General features: G+C 50.7%; 1 protein-coding gene across 1 annotated transcript in view; it reads right to left on the minus strand.

The window, feature by feature from the left end:
• Nucleotides 1–12370: 12370 nt before the first annotated feature.
• The window catches only part of USB1 (U6 snRNA biogenesis phosphodiesterase 1), a 13291-nt gene continuing 7384 nt past the window's right edge, over nt 12371–18277 (minus strand). Inside the window, exons 3-6 of the mRNA XM_077751388.1 lie at nt 16744–16797; nt 15749–15854; nt 14512–14595; nt 12371–13455 (exon numbers count right to left, since the gene is read on the minus strand). Of these exons, the coding sequence (XP_077607514.1) occupies nt 13351–13455; nt 14512–14595; nt 15749–15854; nt 16744–16797 (349 nt within the window). The 3' untranslated portion in view covers nt 12371–13350. The remainder of the gene's footprint in view (nt 13456–14511; nt 14596–15748; nt 15855–16743; nt 16798–18277) is intronic.

Genomic DNA, 18277 nt, shown 5'->3' on the forward strand with positions numbered 1-18277 from the left:
AGCAGGGGGCGCTCCCAGCCCTCCTCCCCGCGCGCCGCGGCCGCCGCCGCCGCCGCCTTAAAGGGACAGTGCTCTCTCTGCGCACGGACCGGGGCGGGGGCCTGGGCGGTACCTCAGCCCTGGGCTTCACTGTGGCAGGTGCGGAAGGTGGAGTCGGACCAGNGAGAGAGAGAGAGAGAGAGAGAGAGAGACTCTTCTTTCTCCCATCTGGCCGGTGTGCAGGGATCCTAAGGCTGCGGTGGTCAAGGAGGAGGTAAGAGGGACCCAAGATTCCTGTCAGGTGTGTGTGTTGGGGGGGGGGGGGAAAAAAATCTAATGGTTAATTGGCCCCACGTCTCTTTTCAAAAGCCTCAGGATGCCTTTGGCCTTTGAGTGACTCTCCTCAGTTACCAGGTGAGGTTGGGTACCTTGCTTGGGCGGCGTGGTCAACAGAACACAGGTTTCAGAGGGAGGCAGTTGCCCTTTTCACCATCGCCATTTATCTGCCGCCTCCATGTCCTTATCTGGAATGTGGGGCAAAGGGCGGCTGAGGCTTAGGTATGTTTGGGCTGTTTCCACACATTAACAGTCCAAGCAGAGGACACTGTTTTGTGCAACTGAAATATAACAATGTGGTTCCACAAGGTGAAGGGCCAGTGGGCAAAACTTCTACAGCACAGAGCTGAAAGTGCTAGATTTAATTCTATTGCAGGAGCAGCTTGAGATCTGGTTGGATGCAGAAGGCCTGAGGTGTGGTGGGTCCTCTGTGGTCTAAAGTCCCCAGAGGCTTCAACCAGACCGAGGGCAATCCTGGTCCTACAGACTGGCCCCAGGGTCAGGAGATGAAGGTGATGATCTGCCCTGGGGAACCTTCCTTACCTGAGGTTTCTCTAGAGTAAGCCCTCGGGTGGCCCAGCCGGCCTCACCTCCTGGAATCAGACAGATCAGATCAGATCCCAGATCAGACAGAGATCTGGCTGAGCTTGCAAATGGCCTGTTCAGAAACCTGGCGGGTGAAGAAGAAAAAAAATGGGAAAGAAAACAGAAGGTAAACTGGCAAAGAAAGATTCTATTCAAAAAATTATTGCAGTAGGGGAAGAGAGAGTCCAGTATAGAACTGGATGCAATTCCAAATACAACCAGAACAAGGGGGTGGTGTATAGCCCAGGAGCAAGTGGAATGGGAAGGGGTGGGGACTGGTGGATGGGAAATGACTAAAAGGAGACATGGAGTCTGGGGGGTTTGGCTGAAGGCAGCTGGGTGACCAGATATTACCTGGGGGGTAAGTACTAGGGATGAGAGTGTGATAAGATCTCAAGGGTGGGAAATTCTGGATAAACTAACTTGGCAGGATTCTTGCTAAAACTGGATTCTAGAAGGAAGTGCACAGAAGGGCCTGGCTGGGGAGAGGGTTCAGGGGATCCTGACAAAAGTTTGGTCAAGCAAAGAATCTTAGAAATTCTCCTTTCCTCATGTGGTCACCTTTTATTTGTTTAGAACCTTGCTGACAGTAGATCAGTGTTGTCCTGTACGACCCACAAGACATTTAATGAGAAGGATACCTTGAAGATAAATAGACGAAGACTAGAGATGGAACCAGTATGGGTCCCCAACTTCACAGACCTTCAGAGATCTACCGGAAGCCCCAGCGCCTGTTGTCCTTCCTTGGCAGCGTGAACGCAGTGACAGTAAAACATTTCTTCATTCAGCTCTCGCCCCTTCCCGGTTGTGGCAATGGTGTCAGGTAGGTTGTTGGAGAGGAAGCCATGGTAGTTGGCATCTGACCACTGTTCAAGTGCCTCCTTCTGTAGCCAGGTCACATCGTGGGCACTGATGTTATGGAGAACAGCCCACTTGGGTTTCTTCTAGTTGGCCAGTCACGGATCTGAGGCCCATGAGATTATCCAGAGACAAGGTGAATGGCTTCGGCAGCTGTGAATAGATGATTCTGTTGTTGAATCTAACTTCAAGTGATAGATTCCTGGGGGTGGTACCAAAAAGTGGCAAACGTCTCCCCAAAAAGTAGTGAAGTCCTGGATGGAACATAGGCCCAGTTCTGTAGCTGTTTGTGACCTCACCTTCCCCGGAACTGAGCTCACCTATACATAGGGGGATCTGCAATGTTGTGCATGCCTCTTATTCTTACAGTGAGAGCCAGGTGACCCTGAGGGAGGGGGTGATTGTTTTAGAGATCATTTAAGAACTTGAGGAGGGGCGCCTGGGTGGCTCAGTTGGTTAAGCTTCTGACTTCAGCTCAGGTCATGATCTTGCAGTTTGTGAGTTTGAGCCCCACATCGGGCTCTGTGTTGACAGCTTGGAGCCTGGAGCCTGCTTTGGATTCTGTGTCTCCTTCTCTCCTCTGCCCCTTCTAATCTCTCTCTCTCAAAAATATATAAACATTAAAAAAATGCAAGGAGATTGCAGAAAATAGAGTACGATGAAGAGATTGTTGGTAAAACCGGCAAGGTGTTAAGATCTGGCCCAGCTGGCAGGTAACACGCGATAAGCTTGGGTTCCCCAGAAGAAAATCCGAATCATTGGGAATTTGCCATGGGTCATGGAAATAATTATCTGGTCAGAATAACCAAAGCATGCTAATTTTGAGGATGGGGAAAAAGATTTGTCTGGAGATGGTTTGTGGTGGATGGGCTCCCTCTGAGAAACTAGGTAGGAGAGGCAGTGGCAATATTTTCTTTCATATGAGGGATCTCCAGGGAACTCTGGAGTGGCTGGAGGCGGGCCTTATATTGGACTAGTGATGGCTAGGTAAGCGTAACAATGAATACACATTCTCAGAAAGGAGCCCGTGATAAAATTGCAATGGATAAGACAGGCCCCTTGTGAAGATAGACTGGAGTAGGTGTGGGATTTTCTCAGGATGCAACTGCAAGGTTTAAAATGGTGGAGGGGGTAGGGGCGCCTGGGTGGCTTAGTGGTTTAAGTGTCCGACTTTCGCTTAGGTCATGATCTCGCGGTTCGTGGGTTCGGGCCCCGCGTCGGGCTCTGTGCTGACTGCCAGCTCAGAGCCTGGAGGCTGTTTCAGTCTGTGTCTCCCTCTCTCTCTGACTCTCCCCTGCTCACGCTGTGTCTCTCTCTCTCTCCTAGAAATAAATAAAAAAACATTAAAAAAAAATGGTGGAGGGAGAGGGGCGCCTGGGTGGCTCAGTCAGTAAGCTTCAGACTCTTGTTTTCCTCTGGGGTGATGGGCCAGGGCCTTGATGACGCATCAGGCCCTGCATAAGCCTGGGGCCTGCTTGGGATTCTCTCCCTATTCCTCTCTCAGTGCTCCTCTCCTGCTCCCACTCTCTCTCTCCCTCAAAAATAAATAAAAAAAAAAATTAAAAAAAAAAATGGAAACGGGAGTGGGGGCAGCAGGCTTCCCTTCCTGGCCGCACCTTTATGGTTTTTCCAGGCTTATGTTTCTGGCAGTTGACGTAAGGGGCAACTGCTGGGTCAAAACACAAGTCAAATAGTCCAAAGCACTGTTTGTCTACTGTATCCTGCATTTTGTCCCTTTCCACGTGAGTTGTGTTGTATAAACCACACACAGGGACTCGAGAGATAAACGTGGGGCCTGTGGAGTGGCCCTCTTGGTGTGTCCAAAGTCTACCCGAATGGCTTAGATATCCAGCTTTTCCCCATCCCATTCTTTCCAAGTCTGAAGCTATCCTTTGGGCCATGTGGATTTCTTTTATGATTTCCTTAGGAGTCATCCTAAAATAGTTCTCTCTCACACAAGGGAAGGTGGATAATCCTACCAGAGACTTAGGTCCTCAAAGAGGAGGCAAGGTCATAGTCCCGAGGCTTGGAAACTGCTTGGATTTCTTGGGTGGTCAGGGGGAAGGCTGCTGCTTTAGCGTATTTATCAGTCAATCCGTTTCCTTAGGTCTCCTCTGAATTTTCTGTGCTGTGTCCCTCGGTTTTTACCATAGAAATCTGCTGAGATAATACCAACGCCTCTAGGGGCGCCTGGAGGCTCAGTCGGTCCGCGGCAGCCTTGAGCTCAGGTCATGATCTCATGGTTTGTGAGTTAGAGTCCTGCATCGGGCTCTATGCCAACAGCTCAGAGCTTGGAGCCTGCTTCAGATTCTGTTGTCTCCCTCTCTGCCCCTCCCCTGGTCACGCTCTGTCTCTCTCTCTCTTTCTCTTAAAAATAAATAAACATTAAAAAAAAAAAAACCCAACCAATGCCTTTAGAAGTCCTGCTGTTTGGGGTCCATTTTTGACTGGGGTACTGCCTCCTGTCAGGAGTACTGTCTCACGTACCGGGATCATGTACTATCCCAAAGGCATAGCAGCCATCAGTGTATGTTAACCTTTATTCCTTTTGCTCTCATGCAAGTCACGGTGCGAGGAATTAACTCAGCAACCTGGGCTGATTTGACATTTGGCAGGGCTCAGTATTCTAGAGGTTTATGTTGATCAGTGATGGCATATCCAGACTGGAAGGCCCCATCCTCCTTTCAGAGGTAGGAGCCATTGGTATGGAGAATGAGGCCAATGTGTTTGTGGGCAGGGATTGGGGGTGGGACTGAGGGGTTCTATTAATCTTACTGAGGACAGAACCATGGTCTAGTGTTAAGGACACAATTGTGGGACATCTCATTAGTTGGTAAGGGAAGAAAGGTGGCAGAGTTTTGGCAGTGACGTTTGGTGATGTGAGAGGGAGAAAATAGTAAGATTTCATAAGAGGTAAGTCAAGATGCAGAAAAGTACTGTGTTTTCATCAAGCAATAGGGTTTGTGTAGTAGGAGGAACATGTATGTCAAAAGATGAGCTAATGCTAAATCAGAGGTAGGTCGGACAAATTTGGTGGTTGTAGCCACAGCTCATAGGTAAAGGGGTATGCCTTAGCCACTGGGTCGAGGTCTTCGGTGACCATGATGCTTTTTGGATAATGTTCTGAGAGCATGACCCTTCTGTTCATGCACAAAGAAGAAGGCAGGGAGTAATCGGTAAGCCTAAGGGTGGGAAATGAAAGTAGAGAGAGAATCCTCAAGGTTCTCAAAAGCATCTTTGGATAGGGGGCCCCAGACTCCTGGGTCTGGGGAAGTCTCCTTAGTCATGGCATAGAAGGGTGAGGCAATCATAGAGAAGGTAGGTATATCCACATCCTACAATATCCCATGAAGACCCCAAATACCTATTAGTTGTCATCTTCTTTCAGGGAGAGGAAAATGTTGACTAGGGGAGCCTTGGTCTGTGAAGATAGTTTTTACCTACAGCTGAAATACCATGACCCAGATATCAGACACACAGAGAGCATAGCTGAAGTTTGTCTCTGGCCACTTTGAGGCCCTTTCTTGCTAATTCCTTAAGGAGGTATCCAGTGTCCAGGAGTTGCCATAACTCAGAACGTTGAAGGAAGTCATCCACATGGTGGACTAAGGTGGAGTCTTCTGGAAATTTTAATTCCCTCAAACTGACATGTAGGGTGTGTGACAGGTACTAGGAGCCTCGGTAAAGATTTGGGGCACAATGGTCCAAGTACATGGTGGTTATTTTCCCGGTGAAGGCAAACAGGTATTGGAATTCCTTATGAAGGGGAATGCTAAACAAGGCGGAACAGGGGCGCCTGGGTGGATTAGTCGGTTAAGCGTCCGACTTTCACTTAGGTCATGATCTCGCGGTTCGTGGGTTCGAGCCCCGCGTCGGGCTCTGTGCTGACTGCCAGCTCAGAGCCTGGAGCCTGTTTCAGAGTCTGTGACTCCCTCTCTCTCTGACCCTCCCCTGCTCACACTGTCTCTCTCTCTCTCTCTCTCTCCTAGAAATAAATAAAACATAAAAAAAAATTTTTTTAAACAAGGCGGAACACAAATTGAAGACGGAACTGTTAGGGGTTGGAAGGAATAGCAGACAGGTTAGTGTTAGGATTAGGAACCGAGGCAGATCTGGGTTTAGCGGTTTTATTGACAGATCTCAGATCTTGGGCTGATATTTTTGCCCATTTGGGTTTTTTAGTGGCCCAAGTGGGAGTATTACATGGATTAGAAGTGGGGATTAGAAGGTTTTTTGTCTAATAAACCTTGGATTCTTGGGTGGAGACTCTCAAGTCCTGCTAGCTTTAAATGATATTGAAGAATCCTGGGGAGGGGCATGGAAAGATCTGTTTCTACCTGAAGGGGTTCTGTCTCTATATGCGTTCCCATTAGTGGAATTGTGTGGGTTTTTGTTTTGTTTTGTTTTGTTTTGTCCATAAAGAAGAAGGAATCCTAATAGTTATTTAAGTATTCAGTGATGTAGGTATTAGTTGAAAGGGGCAAAGGACCCCAGGGAAGTCAGACACAGCTATTAGCTGACATAGACATGAAGGGGAGGAGTCAGGGATCTGCGGAAGGAGCCCTTCCAGCGCATGATGAGCTTTTATATCCCAACTCATGAGACGACTCCTTCCTAACAGGCTTCCGGGGCCACAGAACTGAGAAGGAAGTAGTGTTGAGCTTTAAAAGGTCTCATGGAAATAGTAAGGGTTGAGACAGGGGCAGATTACGAGGTAAATTATCAAAACTCACCACTGGTAAAGTTTGGTGACTCTGAGGAAGGGGGGCAGGAGACAGTGTGGTGCTGAGGGTAGAATGTGTTGCCACGGCAGGGGGGTCAATGAGAAGGGTGGTGGGTGCCCTTTAACATGGAGGGTTATTTCTTGTGAGTTTGGTGGCAGTTGAGGGCACTGGAGGAGAGTCAACTGTTTTCTGGTGATGAGGGGACTCAGGATTTTCCCCTCCTCTTGAGGCCTGGCACTCGCAGACCCTACTTCCTTTTTTCCTTACAATTTCAGCAAGTGTTTCGATCAACGGGAGACCCTGATTTCGGAATTTGCCATAGACTAACATTTTCAGGTCCTACTAACTGTTTTAACTGCATTACCATAAGCTTGCCTTCTGGGTTTCCCAGTGTTTTTGAAATAGTATCTTCGTAATACTGGGCTAATGTCTGGCACTTAGACATGTCTGCCTTTTGCCAGTTAATGTTATTTCTTGGGACTGTGTCGTGGGGTTCTAGTCTGAGACCATTTCCAAAGCTTGTGGCCAGAGCTGAGGCTGTTTGGTAAGGCAGTTCCAGCCCCAAGTGCTCTTTCCGTGTTGTCTCTGATTAATGGGCACATTTCATGTCTTTGTTTATAACTTTGAATACATGACCAATCAGTTTTGGTGAGAGAGACCTGAGGGACGGCTTCTAGTAGTTTTTCTTTCCTCATTTTCTAATGGGAGTTAGGGGTCGTCTGAGACTCTTGATGGCCTTCAGGTAGGGTATTCCTTTGGCCTTTCCAAACCAAGGGGAGGCAATCCCCAAGGCCAAAACATAGGTGGATAAGTTGACATAAGTCAGGGAGTCTGGAGAGCATGCTCCCAGAACAATCCTGAAGTACTCAATGAATCTTTTCCATCTCCTTCAGGGATTAGGACAGTCCTTGATGATGACATGTTAATTCTGACTGAGGTAAAGGCTTAAGTGGCGTCCCTTGCATCAGCCTGGCTTGAGAATGGGTACTGGTTCCACCCTGGGCTTCCTCCACAAGAGATGGGGGTGCACCTCACAGTTACAGGGCTTCGAAGGGCTGGGGTGGTGTTGGGGAAGAATATTCTAGAGCATGACGGATAGGAAGGAGGACTAGGAGGGGAAAACGGGGGTGCTGGGAGTTCTAGGGGTTTGTTGAGTCAGAATAGATTTTCGGAAGACACTGTTTAAGAAGGTCTATAGTTTGAATGAGGTTTGAATCCTTTCGTTGCTGTTCAGTTTCACACAGTGAACGAAGTAGACCTTTGTGCATCAGAGATTTTTGTTCCTTTTTGCCCCAGGGCTCCCCTTAGGTGGACTAATTTGGGCCTATCCCTATAGCCCCCCAGAGGGCCCGGTGTAGCTCAAGAGAGTTTTTAGTAAAGTTTTGCTAATGAGAAAGACAGTGGACAGTATTCTGCTGTACAAGCATACAGTCAGCAGGACTTTAAGGAACCGTTTCAGTTGGTTGAAAAGCTCCCATGTTTTTTTTTAACATTTATTCATTTTTTTGAGAAACACAGAGAGAGTGAGTGGGGGAGAGGCGCGCGCGTGCGCGTGCACACACACACACACACACACACACACACACACACACACACAATCTGAAGTAGGCTCCAGGCTCTGAGCTGTCAGCACAGAGCCCGAGGAAGGGCTCGAACCCACAAAGATCATGACCTGAGCTGCAGTCAACCGCTCAACCAACTAAGCCACCCAGGGCCCCCTTCTTTTTTTTTAAATGTTTATTTTTTTATTTTGAGAGAGCGAGAGAAAGCACAGGGAAGGGAGGGGCAGAGAAAGAGGCAGAAAGAATCCCAAGCAGGCTCTGCGCTGTCAGTGCAAAGCCCAGCGCAGGGCTTGATCCCACAAACTGTGAGATCACGACCTGAGCCAAAACCAAGAATCAGACACTTAACTGACTGGACCACCCAAGCACCCCAAAAGCTCCTATGTTCTTGATTAATGAACTTTATACTTATGAACAGAAATTCCTGGGATTCTAACCCAGTCTCTGATCCTTACAGAGACTAGCCTTTTATAATCAGAAAAGCCTGGACTAACCCAGCCTCTGTTTACCCAAGACTCTGACCCCCCTTCAGAGGCTACTCAGAATCCTGAGACTCAGAATCTGTCCTCCCCATGCTTCAGGGCGCATTTATCTGGACCAGTGGATTCTGGAGTAGGATTCACCATTGGATACCCAAACCAGCAAACAGACTGGAGACAGAAGGCCCAGGTGCTACTGTGAAGCCTCATTGTCATGTCTAAGAGTTTGATGGTAGTTCAGACTTGGGTCACAGCACCAAAAACCATTAAAGAGAAACAGAGTTGGATAGAAGTTAAAGCAGTGAAGATAGATTTTACTGAAAAGCAAACAAATAGGGGAAGAGATTCTAGTATAGACCTGGGCTCAATTCCCAATACATCCAGAACAAGGGGGAATTTATAGCCAAGGAGCCAGTTGGGGGCGGGGGTGGGGGGAGACATCGGTGGATGGAAAATTACTAAAAGGAGACATTAAGTCTGGGGTGGGTTCTGGCTGAGGCAGGCCAGCCCCGATCAGATATCACCTGGGGTAGCAGTAGTGGGGATGGGAGTTTGATCAGATTATCAAGGGTGGGGATTTCTCGCTAAACTGATTTAGCAGGTTTTTTGCTAAAACTAGATTCTAGCAGGAAGTACACATAAAGGCGTTAGTTCTTCTGAGAAAAGGCTGGGACAGTTGTATCCATTTCCACTCCCTTTTCTGTGGGATCCCTCGTTTGAGAAATGGATTTCTAAATGGTTTTAAACATTGATGTATAGTTAACAACACAATGTCATATTAGCTTCAGGTGTAAGAAACAGTGATTTAACAGGTCTGTACATATACTATGCTCTAAATTTCTAAAGTTTTTACTCTGAAATGTATCATGGTTGTCAGACATGGACAACAGGCTTGTTGTTTGTTTAACTGAACGCATTGCAATCTTCACTGTATTTATTACCAATCAGCCAATTAAGAAAGAAGGGTTAGAGGGGCGTCTGGCTGGCTCAGTAGGTAGAGCATGCAACTCAGGTTGTAGGTTCAAGCCCCACGTTGGGTGTAGAGATTACTTTAAAAAATCTTTTAAAAAAAGGAAAAGAGAAAGAAGAGTTTGAGTTTAGGAGGTTCTTAGTGAAGAGAGAGGCCCAAGGACCACCTGAGAGGCCTGTGGTCAGGCAGCCTCGCCATTGTTTTCTCTCTGTTAGAGGTTCCTCTCGTGGGATAAATCTTACCTAAGGAGGAGGCATCTCATGTGACTAGACCTTGAAGCTCCTAATACTTGGGTTCTGGCCCCTGCAGATGCCTCCAGGCTCCCGGGTGGGTTTGTATGTCCATCTGTGACAGGGGTATGTGGCTCTGTCAGGCCTGGCCAGCACCCGAGGCCTGAGGGGACTGGCAGGTCAGACCTGTGTGGGCCATAGCCTCAGTCACCCAGTTTTTTTTTTTTTTTTTTAATGTTTATTTTTGAGAGGGAGAGAGACAGAGTGTGAGCAGATGAAGGGTAGAGAGAGTGGGAGACACAGAGTCTGAAGCAGGCTCCAGGCTCTGAGCTATCAGCACAGAGCCTGATGCAGGGCTTGAACACGTAGACCACGAGATCATGACCTGAGCCGAAGTCGGATGCTTAACCGACAGAGCCACCCAGCTTTAAACGTCACCCACGTTTTGCTAATATCATTTCGTCTAGAACTTCCCCCCTCCCCCGGCTTTTGTTTTTCTTGGAAACTTTTTTTATTTAAAAAAATTTTTTTAATGTTTTATTTATTATTGAGACAGAGAGAAACAGAGCATGAGTGAGAGAGGGGGAGAGAGAGAGGGAGACACAGAATCCAAAGCAGGCTCCAGGCTCTGAGCTGTCAGCACAGAGCCCAATGCAGGGCTCGAACTCATGAACCGTGAAATCATGACCTGAGCTGAAGTCAGATGCTCAACTGACTGAGCTGCCCAGGTGCCACTTCTTGGAACCTTTTGAATTAAAGCATAGACATGTGGTTTCACAGCACAGTTTCACCCCGAGACCCCGAGGTGCCGTGAGGGGTTGTACAAACAGCTGGGGATTAGGAGCCAGACCTGGGCTTGGGGGGCTGCTCCGGCGCTAATTTGCCAGGCAATCTTGAGCAAGCTGTTTCCCCTCTTTGGGTTTGCCTCCTCATTTGTGAAGGTTCTGGCTCAGGTAGTGACTGTGGCCCCTCAAAAAGGCAAGGCGCTGTGGGTTGGAACAAAGCCCAGTGCACCCTCCCCACCCCGATCCTGACCCCACCCACCGTGGGCCCTTCGGGCTCCTGGTACCAAGATTAGGAATAAACAAACAAGCCGAGGTAGTTTCCCTCCTCCTTGGAAACAAAGCTGGGGTGGTCTGGAGAGGCGTGTGGAGGGAGCCGCGTGCCAGGTGGAAACGGGCCAGGGAGGCCTCCATGATCACTTCCCTGCCCTGCAGGGAACATCTGAGGACACCGAGGCCAGATGTGTTGATCTTGCACTCTCTGTGGTGTGATAAAATCCCCATCAAGAGCAGTCTCTCTCTTCCGAGCCAGCCTGCCGAGGGGTGGCCCCCAGCCTGTGCTGGTCTTGTCTTCTGTCTTCGGAGCACATCTCCTCTTATGGAAGAGCCCCAGCTGCTTCTGCACTGTCAGCGGAGCAGCGGCTCCAGCAGGCACACGCAGCGTCTGGGCTCCCGCCAAGCCCCTGCCACCTAGCCTCCTGCCCCGAGGGAGGCCCGGCCCTCCGACCCTCCCCCTCCCCCCTCAGCGAGTCTCCTACTTCCTTCCTCTGCCACCGCCTGCCACTCCCCACTGAAGAGCCCTTTATTGATCTTGGCCCATTTCTCTAGGTTGCCCTACTGTAATTCCATCCAGGCCACATCCTCCCCAGGGACCAGCCCAGCCAGTCCTCCTGGGTTTGTTAATGGTGGTCCGCTCTCCTGGCGAGAGCCAGTGCCCAGGATGGGGGATCTGTGTCCCTGACCAGGTCTGCCCACAGAACCCGCCCTGGCGGAGGCTGGCCTCCACGGCCCTGAAATGGGACCGCGCAGGAAACTGGGTGACTTCGCTTGTACTTCCCAGTCTGAGAAGAGTGAAGCCGGGGATGGGGATTCTGCTCTGCACACCCGGCTTGCCCCCTCATCCTAGGCATCCGGACAGAGCCGGTGGCGCTAAGTGCTGGCTGCAGGGCTCGCTGTGTCCCTGGCATGCCAGGAAGGAGGCCTGGCTTCTCTCCCTCTCCAGCGTGACCTCAAAATCCAGAACTGACTGAACAGTGGGAGATCAGCGCAGTGGGGCCTGGGAATCACAGGACGGGCTTTCCTGCGTCTCCGGGCTCAGAGTGGGAACTTGCCTCAGAAAGTGCAGAGGTGCAGGAGGCAGAGGGGGATCAGAGTACAGGTCCCCTCGCTCAGGCCTGGGGCGGGGGTGGGGAGCAGAGGGGACTCTGGAGAGCAGTCCCACCCAGGAGCCCTGGGGCCAGATCGAGGTGAGGGTGGACCAGCGATAAAACAGTTAACCTGTCTCTGTCCAATGGCACAGCCGTTCCTCCACACCTTACTTTTCAGGGGGTGTCACTGGGAGAACAGATGAGATGGCCCTAGAAAGGGCAGCAAGTGGTAACAGCAGTGTCAGGTCTGAATGTTGCTGACGAGGGGTGGCCGCCCCCTGCCACAGGCTGTCCCCTGGGCCGGGTGTGGTTTGTGCCTGGGAGGCTGGGTGACCCCACTGTCGTTTGACCAAGACCCCATCAATGCCTCTCACGGCCCCCTTAGCAGTCATAACGGATCCCAAGAGTCCCTCCACACCGCGAGGTGGGCTGGGGAAGGTGCGGGCAGAGGAGAGTCCTCTTTTCACCTAGTTGAACAGAAGCAGTCCCAGACAAAAGCCGGCATTAAAACTGCAATTTCCATTTGTTGAACACCATTTAAGACCACCACATAAAAACATCTCTTTATCCATCACCAGAGATCCAGGTGACAACTGGGGAGGACCGGCCTTTCGCTCTGGCGAAGGGCTTGATGGGAAACAAAAGCCCAGGGCGCCCCCTGACCCTGCCTCCACGGCCCCCTCGGAACGCCTGCGGCCCACAGCAGGCAGCTGAAGGCAGCAGAAAGAGGACTTTGGGGGAAGGCGCCTCTCCGCCTCTTTGGGAAAGCTGATGAGAAGCCAGAGGTCACAGAGCGTTGGAGGCCTGGCTTAGAGCCACCAGCCGGGCCAAAATGAAACATCTGCTCACGTCTCCCCAGGCACCTGGCTGGGGGCGAGTGGGAGGCAGGAACGGAGAAAAACGATGTAGAACCACAAATTAGCAGTCTGTACCTTGGCCCTGAAATGCCCTCCGCTGGCACAGGAGGGGTGGGACTAAAAATAAATAAATAAAAGTGACACACTTCAAGGAGGGAGGGTGACAGACCCATTAAAGCACCTTGTATCCAGCGTGAGTGGAGAAGAGCCAGGGCATGATGGTGTTAGAAGCCCTGGTGGCAGCTAAGGGCATCAAAATGCAAACAGTTGAAGGGGGAAGGATGTGGGAGAGGGGCCATTTGTTGGAGGGGCTACGTGGGGATTCTGGCTGAGTCTGGGCGCTCACCGGGTGATCCTACTTTCTTTTGTGCGGGGCAGGACCACAGGTCTAGAACTAGGAAGCCCAGGCTGCCCTCTACTGGTGAGTCTTGACAATGACCGCATGTAGCAGCACTGGACCTGAGACCCAGAAGGGCCAGGAGAGAATCAGCCCCCAGGGACCGGGGGACCAGGACTGTGGCCAGGCCCCCCAGTGGGAGGCTGGGAGCATCCCCATGGATTGGGGCCGGCTCCTCCATCTCTGCCGGCCTGCAGAGGGGCCCGAGACAAGGGCCTGGGAGCTCACTTCAAAGGCATCGAGAAGAACTTGTGCCCAGACTTGCAGCGGACCTGCTCGGCATGCACACGCAGCACCATCTCGGAGTCTTCAAACTCGTCCACAATTTTCTTCCACCGGGAGCCGAGAAAGGACAGTCACGTTAAAGGGAACCAGGGACCCAGAGGCCACTGCAAACAAGACCAGCCTACTCAAATCCTTCAGAGCTTAGGCCCTGTGGAGGGAGACTGAGGGCCGTGCAGGCTCTGGGCTCTGCGCTTAGGTATCTTGTCTAACCAGCTCTGCAATCTTGGGAGTCCTATCTCCCCAACCTTGCGCAGGAGGAAGAGGATGCTCAGAGCCATGGATTACGAACAAGAGCACTGGAACTGGGGTCGGATCTGCTGGAGCCTGAAACCAGGGCTCTTTGCCTCCATGGCACGAGACCAAGGGCAGAAGTGGCTGCTTGATGATGGCCCTGGGGCTGTAGCCTGCCTGCACATGCTGTTTGGCTTGCGACATGTTTTTTGTTTTTAAATACGTATTAGTTGCCGACATTTGAAAATACAGAGATTCTACATAAAAATCTGGACTTCTGGCCTCCCTTGAAAAACAGAAATGCTAGCAATGTGAGGTCCGCATTCCCACATGACTGCCTTCCCTACTCTGTCCTCTGCCGGAGGCGGGGTACCAGCGACTCTGGCGGCACAGGGAGATGCCATCACCCGCCTCTCAAGACACGAAGGCTTCCAGGGCAGGTGCTCCCTATGCCTGGCACATTTCGCTCATTTCCAACACAAGCCAGGCCCCCATGGACACCCAAGCCCTTGGCCTCTGGGCGAGGGGCGAGGACTTCGGGAAAGGCCAACAGCATTCTCTCAGGAAAGTGTTCTAGGGCTGTGCTGCTCAAATTTTAACGTGCACACAAATCCCTGGAGATCTCGTTAAAAGGCCATTCTGACTTCTTAGGTCTGGGTTGGGGCCAGAGACTCTGGATTGCTAATAGGCTCCCAGGCGCTGCGGCCACGGGACTACCCGGGGCTGCCCTTCGATAGCAAGGTAAAGTGAGGGGCCTCCTCCCCACTGCGCTATTTCCCAGGGACTCTGGCTTGCAGGCCTAACCCTCGGGGCCCGCCAGCTCCCCGTCACACCTGGGGACCCTCTGTGCTTCCAAGGTGGCAACTCACCTGCAGCTCCCGCAGGCACTGCCCTTCCAGCTGGGGACGCGCGTCACCCACGCACCAGGCCAGACTGACATGGAAGGAGGGCTCCTGTGGAGGAACAGCGGGGAAGCGGATGGTCACCTGGATGCCTTGGTGGGCCCAGGCATGACCCGAGGTCTGTGGCGGTGCTGTCACGGGATCCCTGCTGGGTCCCTGGCCCACTTCAGGAGAGACCCAAGCACCCTCCACAGAAAGAGAAGATAGCCCTCTGCCCCCTTCACATGCTGAAGCCTTAACTCCCACAGTAACTGTGTTTGGAGGCAGGGCCTTTGGGAGATAATGAGGTTTAGAAGAGGTTCTCCAAATGGGGCCCTCAGGATGCTGTTCAGGCCTGTGTAAGAGGCCCCAGAAAGCTGGCTTCCTCTCTTTGCACCGTGAGGACAAAGTGAGCAGACAGTGAAGTCTGGAAGAGAGTCCACACCAGAAACGCACCACAACGGCACCTTGATCATGGACTTCTAGGCTCCAGAATTGTGAGAAGATAAATTTCTGTTGTTTAAGCCACTCCATCTATAGTGTCTCGTTATGGTGGCCTCAGCTGACTAAGGCAGCCCTGTTCTGAGAGGCTTTCCTTCACACAGAGTCACTGGATCTGGGACACGGAAGAGAACGCAGGCTCCAGCTCTATTTTCCATCTAAAACATTTCAATAGGTGACATACTTTCTAAGATGAAATGACAAAAACCAAACTGTCTAAAATTATAACTAATAATCTCTCCTGAAACTCCTGCTCCTATACGTCAGCATAGTATTAAGAGACTACATCAAGCCCTTTAAAAACCTGAAATTCCATTTGGAGTTCAAGTACCCCTGGAGGGCACAGGGCGAGGGGCAGGAAGGCATGCGAAGCTACAACTCTTCCTGGTGTGTCAGTTTTACTAAAAAAAATTGGGGAGAACTACTACTTCATAAAAAAGAGAGAAACAGGGACCCATAGAGTAGAATGGGTAAGTCGTGTGCATATCTAAGATATAACAAGATTTCCAAGAAATGCTGGACTTGTCATGGGCTGCCCCTGATTCCACCTCAGACCCCTCCACCCCGGCAGAGGTGTGTGTCCCCTGAAGGCTAGCATTCGGGACGCTCCACCTGGGCCCGTTCTGGAGGGCTTGCTTCAGTCTGCCTCCAACAAGGGCTTCTTTAAGGATGCTTTTGTTCCGGTTCTAGGTGAGCCGATGGCGAAGGAAAGGCTGTTTGTTACCTGGTAGAAAGTGGTGAGGTCAAATTCCTCCATGACTCTGTCTACCTCTGAAACCAGGTCCAGGAACTGGGCATGCCCTGATGTGACCTCGAGCCCAACAAAGGTTCTGGAGAAGGCAGAAGTGGGGACGACACGTGCATGAGATGCAGCCTCTGAGAACACAAACCGCCCCAGCGGGGCCAGAGGATGCGAGAGAAAAGCAATGGGGTCGGGGCCGTGGGCTCTCGCCCCATCTCCTGGCTGACTCTTTCCTCTGTCTGTAACCCTCCCTTCCCCAGTTCTAGTCACACATCTCTCTTCCTTCTCCAGGGTCTCACAACCCTTCAGGCCCGCTTTTGTCTCCCCCGCCACGTCTACAAGCCCCACGCTTCTGTGGCCCCGCTCTCCACCATCGCATCGCTCCCGAGTCTAGACCCTTCCTCGGAGACGTGGCTCTGGGGCGCCAGCTACCCTCCCCATAGCCCTCTCATCTTTAAAAACCCTCCCGTCGGCCCACATCTTCAGCTAGCCCCCCTTCCCGTCTCAGTAAAACTTGTTAGATGACTCATCTACCATCACTATCTCTAACCCATCACCTCCCAGCTGCAACCCGCCTGACCATTTGCAGAACACGGCTGGCTCGTTCGAGCCTCTTGACTGCCCAGTGATGGACGGATCAAGGGCAGGCGTGTGACGGCACGGAAATGAGAGGTCACGGAGGTGAAGGTATGAGCCAAATGTTCAGCTGGGGACAGAGCTGGGCAGGGGTCCAGGTTTTCTCCCAGGGGCAGGCTTTTGTTCACTTTACCAAGATGTTTTTCTCTACCTCTGTCTCCCACCCCCGTTCCTCTAGTTATTTTTTAGATTTGGGAACAGCTGCTTTTATAGTCATAGAGTTGGTTAAAACACAAATCAAAAAAAAAAACTGGGGCAGACAAGGCCAGAAGCAAAGCACCCCCTCAATCTTTACTCCAGTGAATCTTCTGGCAGCAACTGGGGGCAGACAGGAGACCCACCTTGTTTTCTCTTGATTGGTATAAATCTTTACCCGGTTGGCAGTAAAGAAGAATCTGGAATTTAGAAGAGGAAAGACCATGTTTCAGAAAGAATAATAAAAAAACAAAAATCAGAAAAAAGTTTATATTTAAAAAAGAGGACTTTGAAAATACAGTTAATTCATTTCACACTTCATTTTGTTACCCTGTTATACAGAGGATATAATGGAGCCCTAAACTTTCAGAGCAGGACAAGGCCTTACACAATCACCCAGTTGAAGTTAACACATAGCTTCACTCAGATACTAGCAAAAATTTTATCTTATTTATTTTTTTAAGGATTTTATTAAAAATTGTGGTTTTAATTTGAGAGAGTGAGTGAGCGCACAAACGGGAGGGGCAGAGAGAGAGGAAGAAAGAGAATCCCAAGCAGGTTCTGCACTATCAGCACAGAGCCTGATACAGGGCTCAAACTCAACTAACCTCGAGAACATGACCGGAGCCGAAATCAAGAGTCCCACGCTTAAATGACTAAGCCACCCAGTCGCCTCAAATGTTTATTTCTTTTTGAGAGAGAGAATACAAATGGAGAAGCAGAGAGAGAAGGGGACAGAGACTCTGAAGTGGGCTCTGTGCTGAGAACAGAGAGCCCAATGTGAGGCTCAAACCTACGAACCATGAGATCATGACCTGAGCCAAAATTGGATGCTTAACCACTGAACCACCCAGAAGCCCCTGGTGAGCTATAATTTTTAACCTCAGTCTGTCTGATTCCAAAGCCTTTGCTCTTACCTCCGATGCTTTAGTCAGGGGGAAATGAAGCAGAAACACCTGCCCACCCACCTACCCCTCAGGCCAGTTCCACAGGGACCATCAGATTAAGCCAGGTAAGTACCCTCATTCTGACTGGCTCCGGCTATGTTCTCTGAGATGCCAGAAGATCTCAGAGGGACAGACTGGCTTCCTGCCTTGAGCGGATCAACTTGGCAAATCCTATTGCAGGAAATGATCATTTACAGCCCCCAGGGCAAGGTTCCCTGTGACGGAACACAGCACCCCAGCACGCTGGGTAGAATCTCACGACTTGTCCGGGGGCTCTAAGTCAGTCAACTTGTGCCTTCCCCATCAGCCTTCGGCCTCCTAATGCATCCCTTTGGGGAAAAACGTAAAGGACAACGGAAGCAGTGTGGGCTTCGTTAAGTGTACAGTTTACCCAGAGTTCTGCAAGAGACCCGACAGACACCCTGAAGGACATTGGAGGTTTGTGCCCAACTGGGAGGGTTAATTTTATGTGTTAACTTGACTGGGCTAAAAGATATCCAAAGGGCTGGTAAAACATCATCTCTGGGTGTGTTTGTGAGGATGTTTCTGGAAAAGGTTAGCATCTGAATTGGTGAACTGAATAAAGCAAACGGCCCTCCCCAATGTGGGTGGGCATCATGCAATCCACTGAGGGCCTCGACAGAACAAAAAGGCAGTGGAAGGGGCAAACTTGCACTTGCACACACACACACACACACCCCGCCCCCCCCTCCCCCCCAAGCCCTGTACTTGA

This window comes from Crocuta crocuta, unplaced genomic scaffold, assembly GCF_008692635.1.
Source record: "Crocuta crocuta isolate KB4526 unplaced genomic scaffold, BGI_CrCroc_1.0 scaffold124, whole genome shotgun sequence".
Classification (NCBI taxonomy): domain Eukaryota; kingdom Metazoa; phylum Chordata; class Mammalia; order Carnivora; family Hyaenidae; genus Crocuta; species Crocuta crocuta.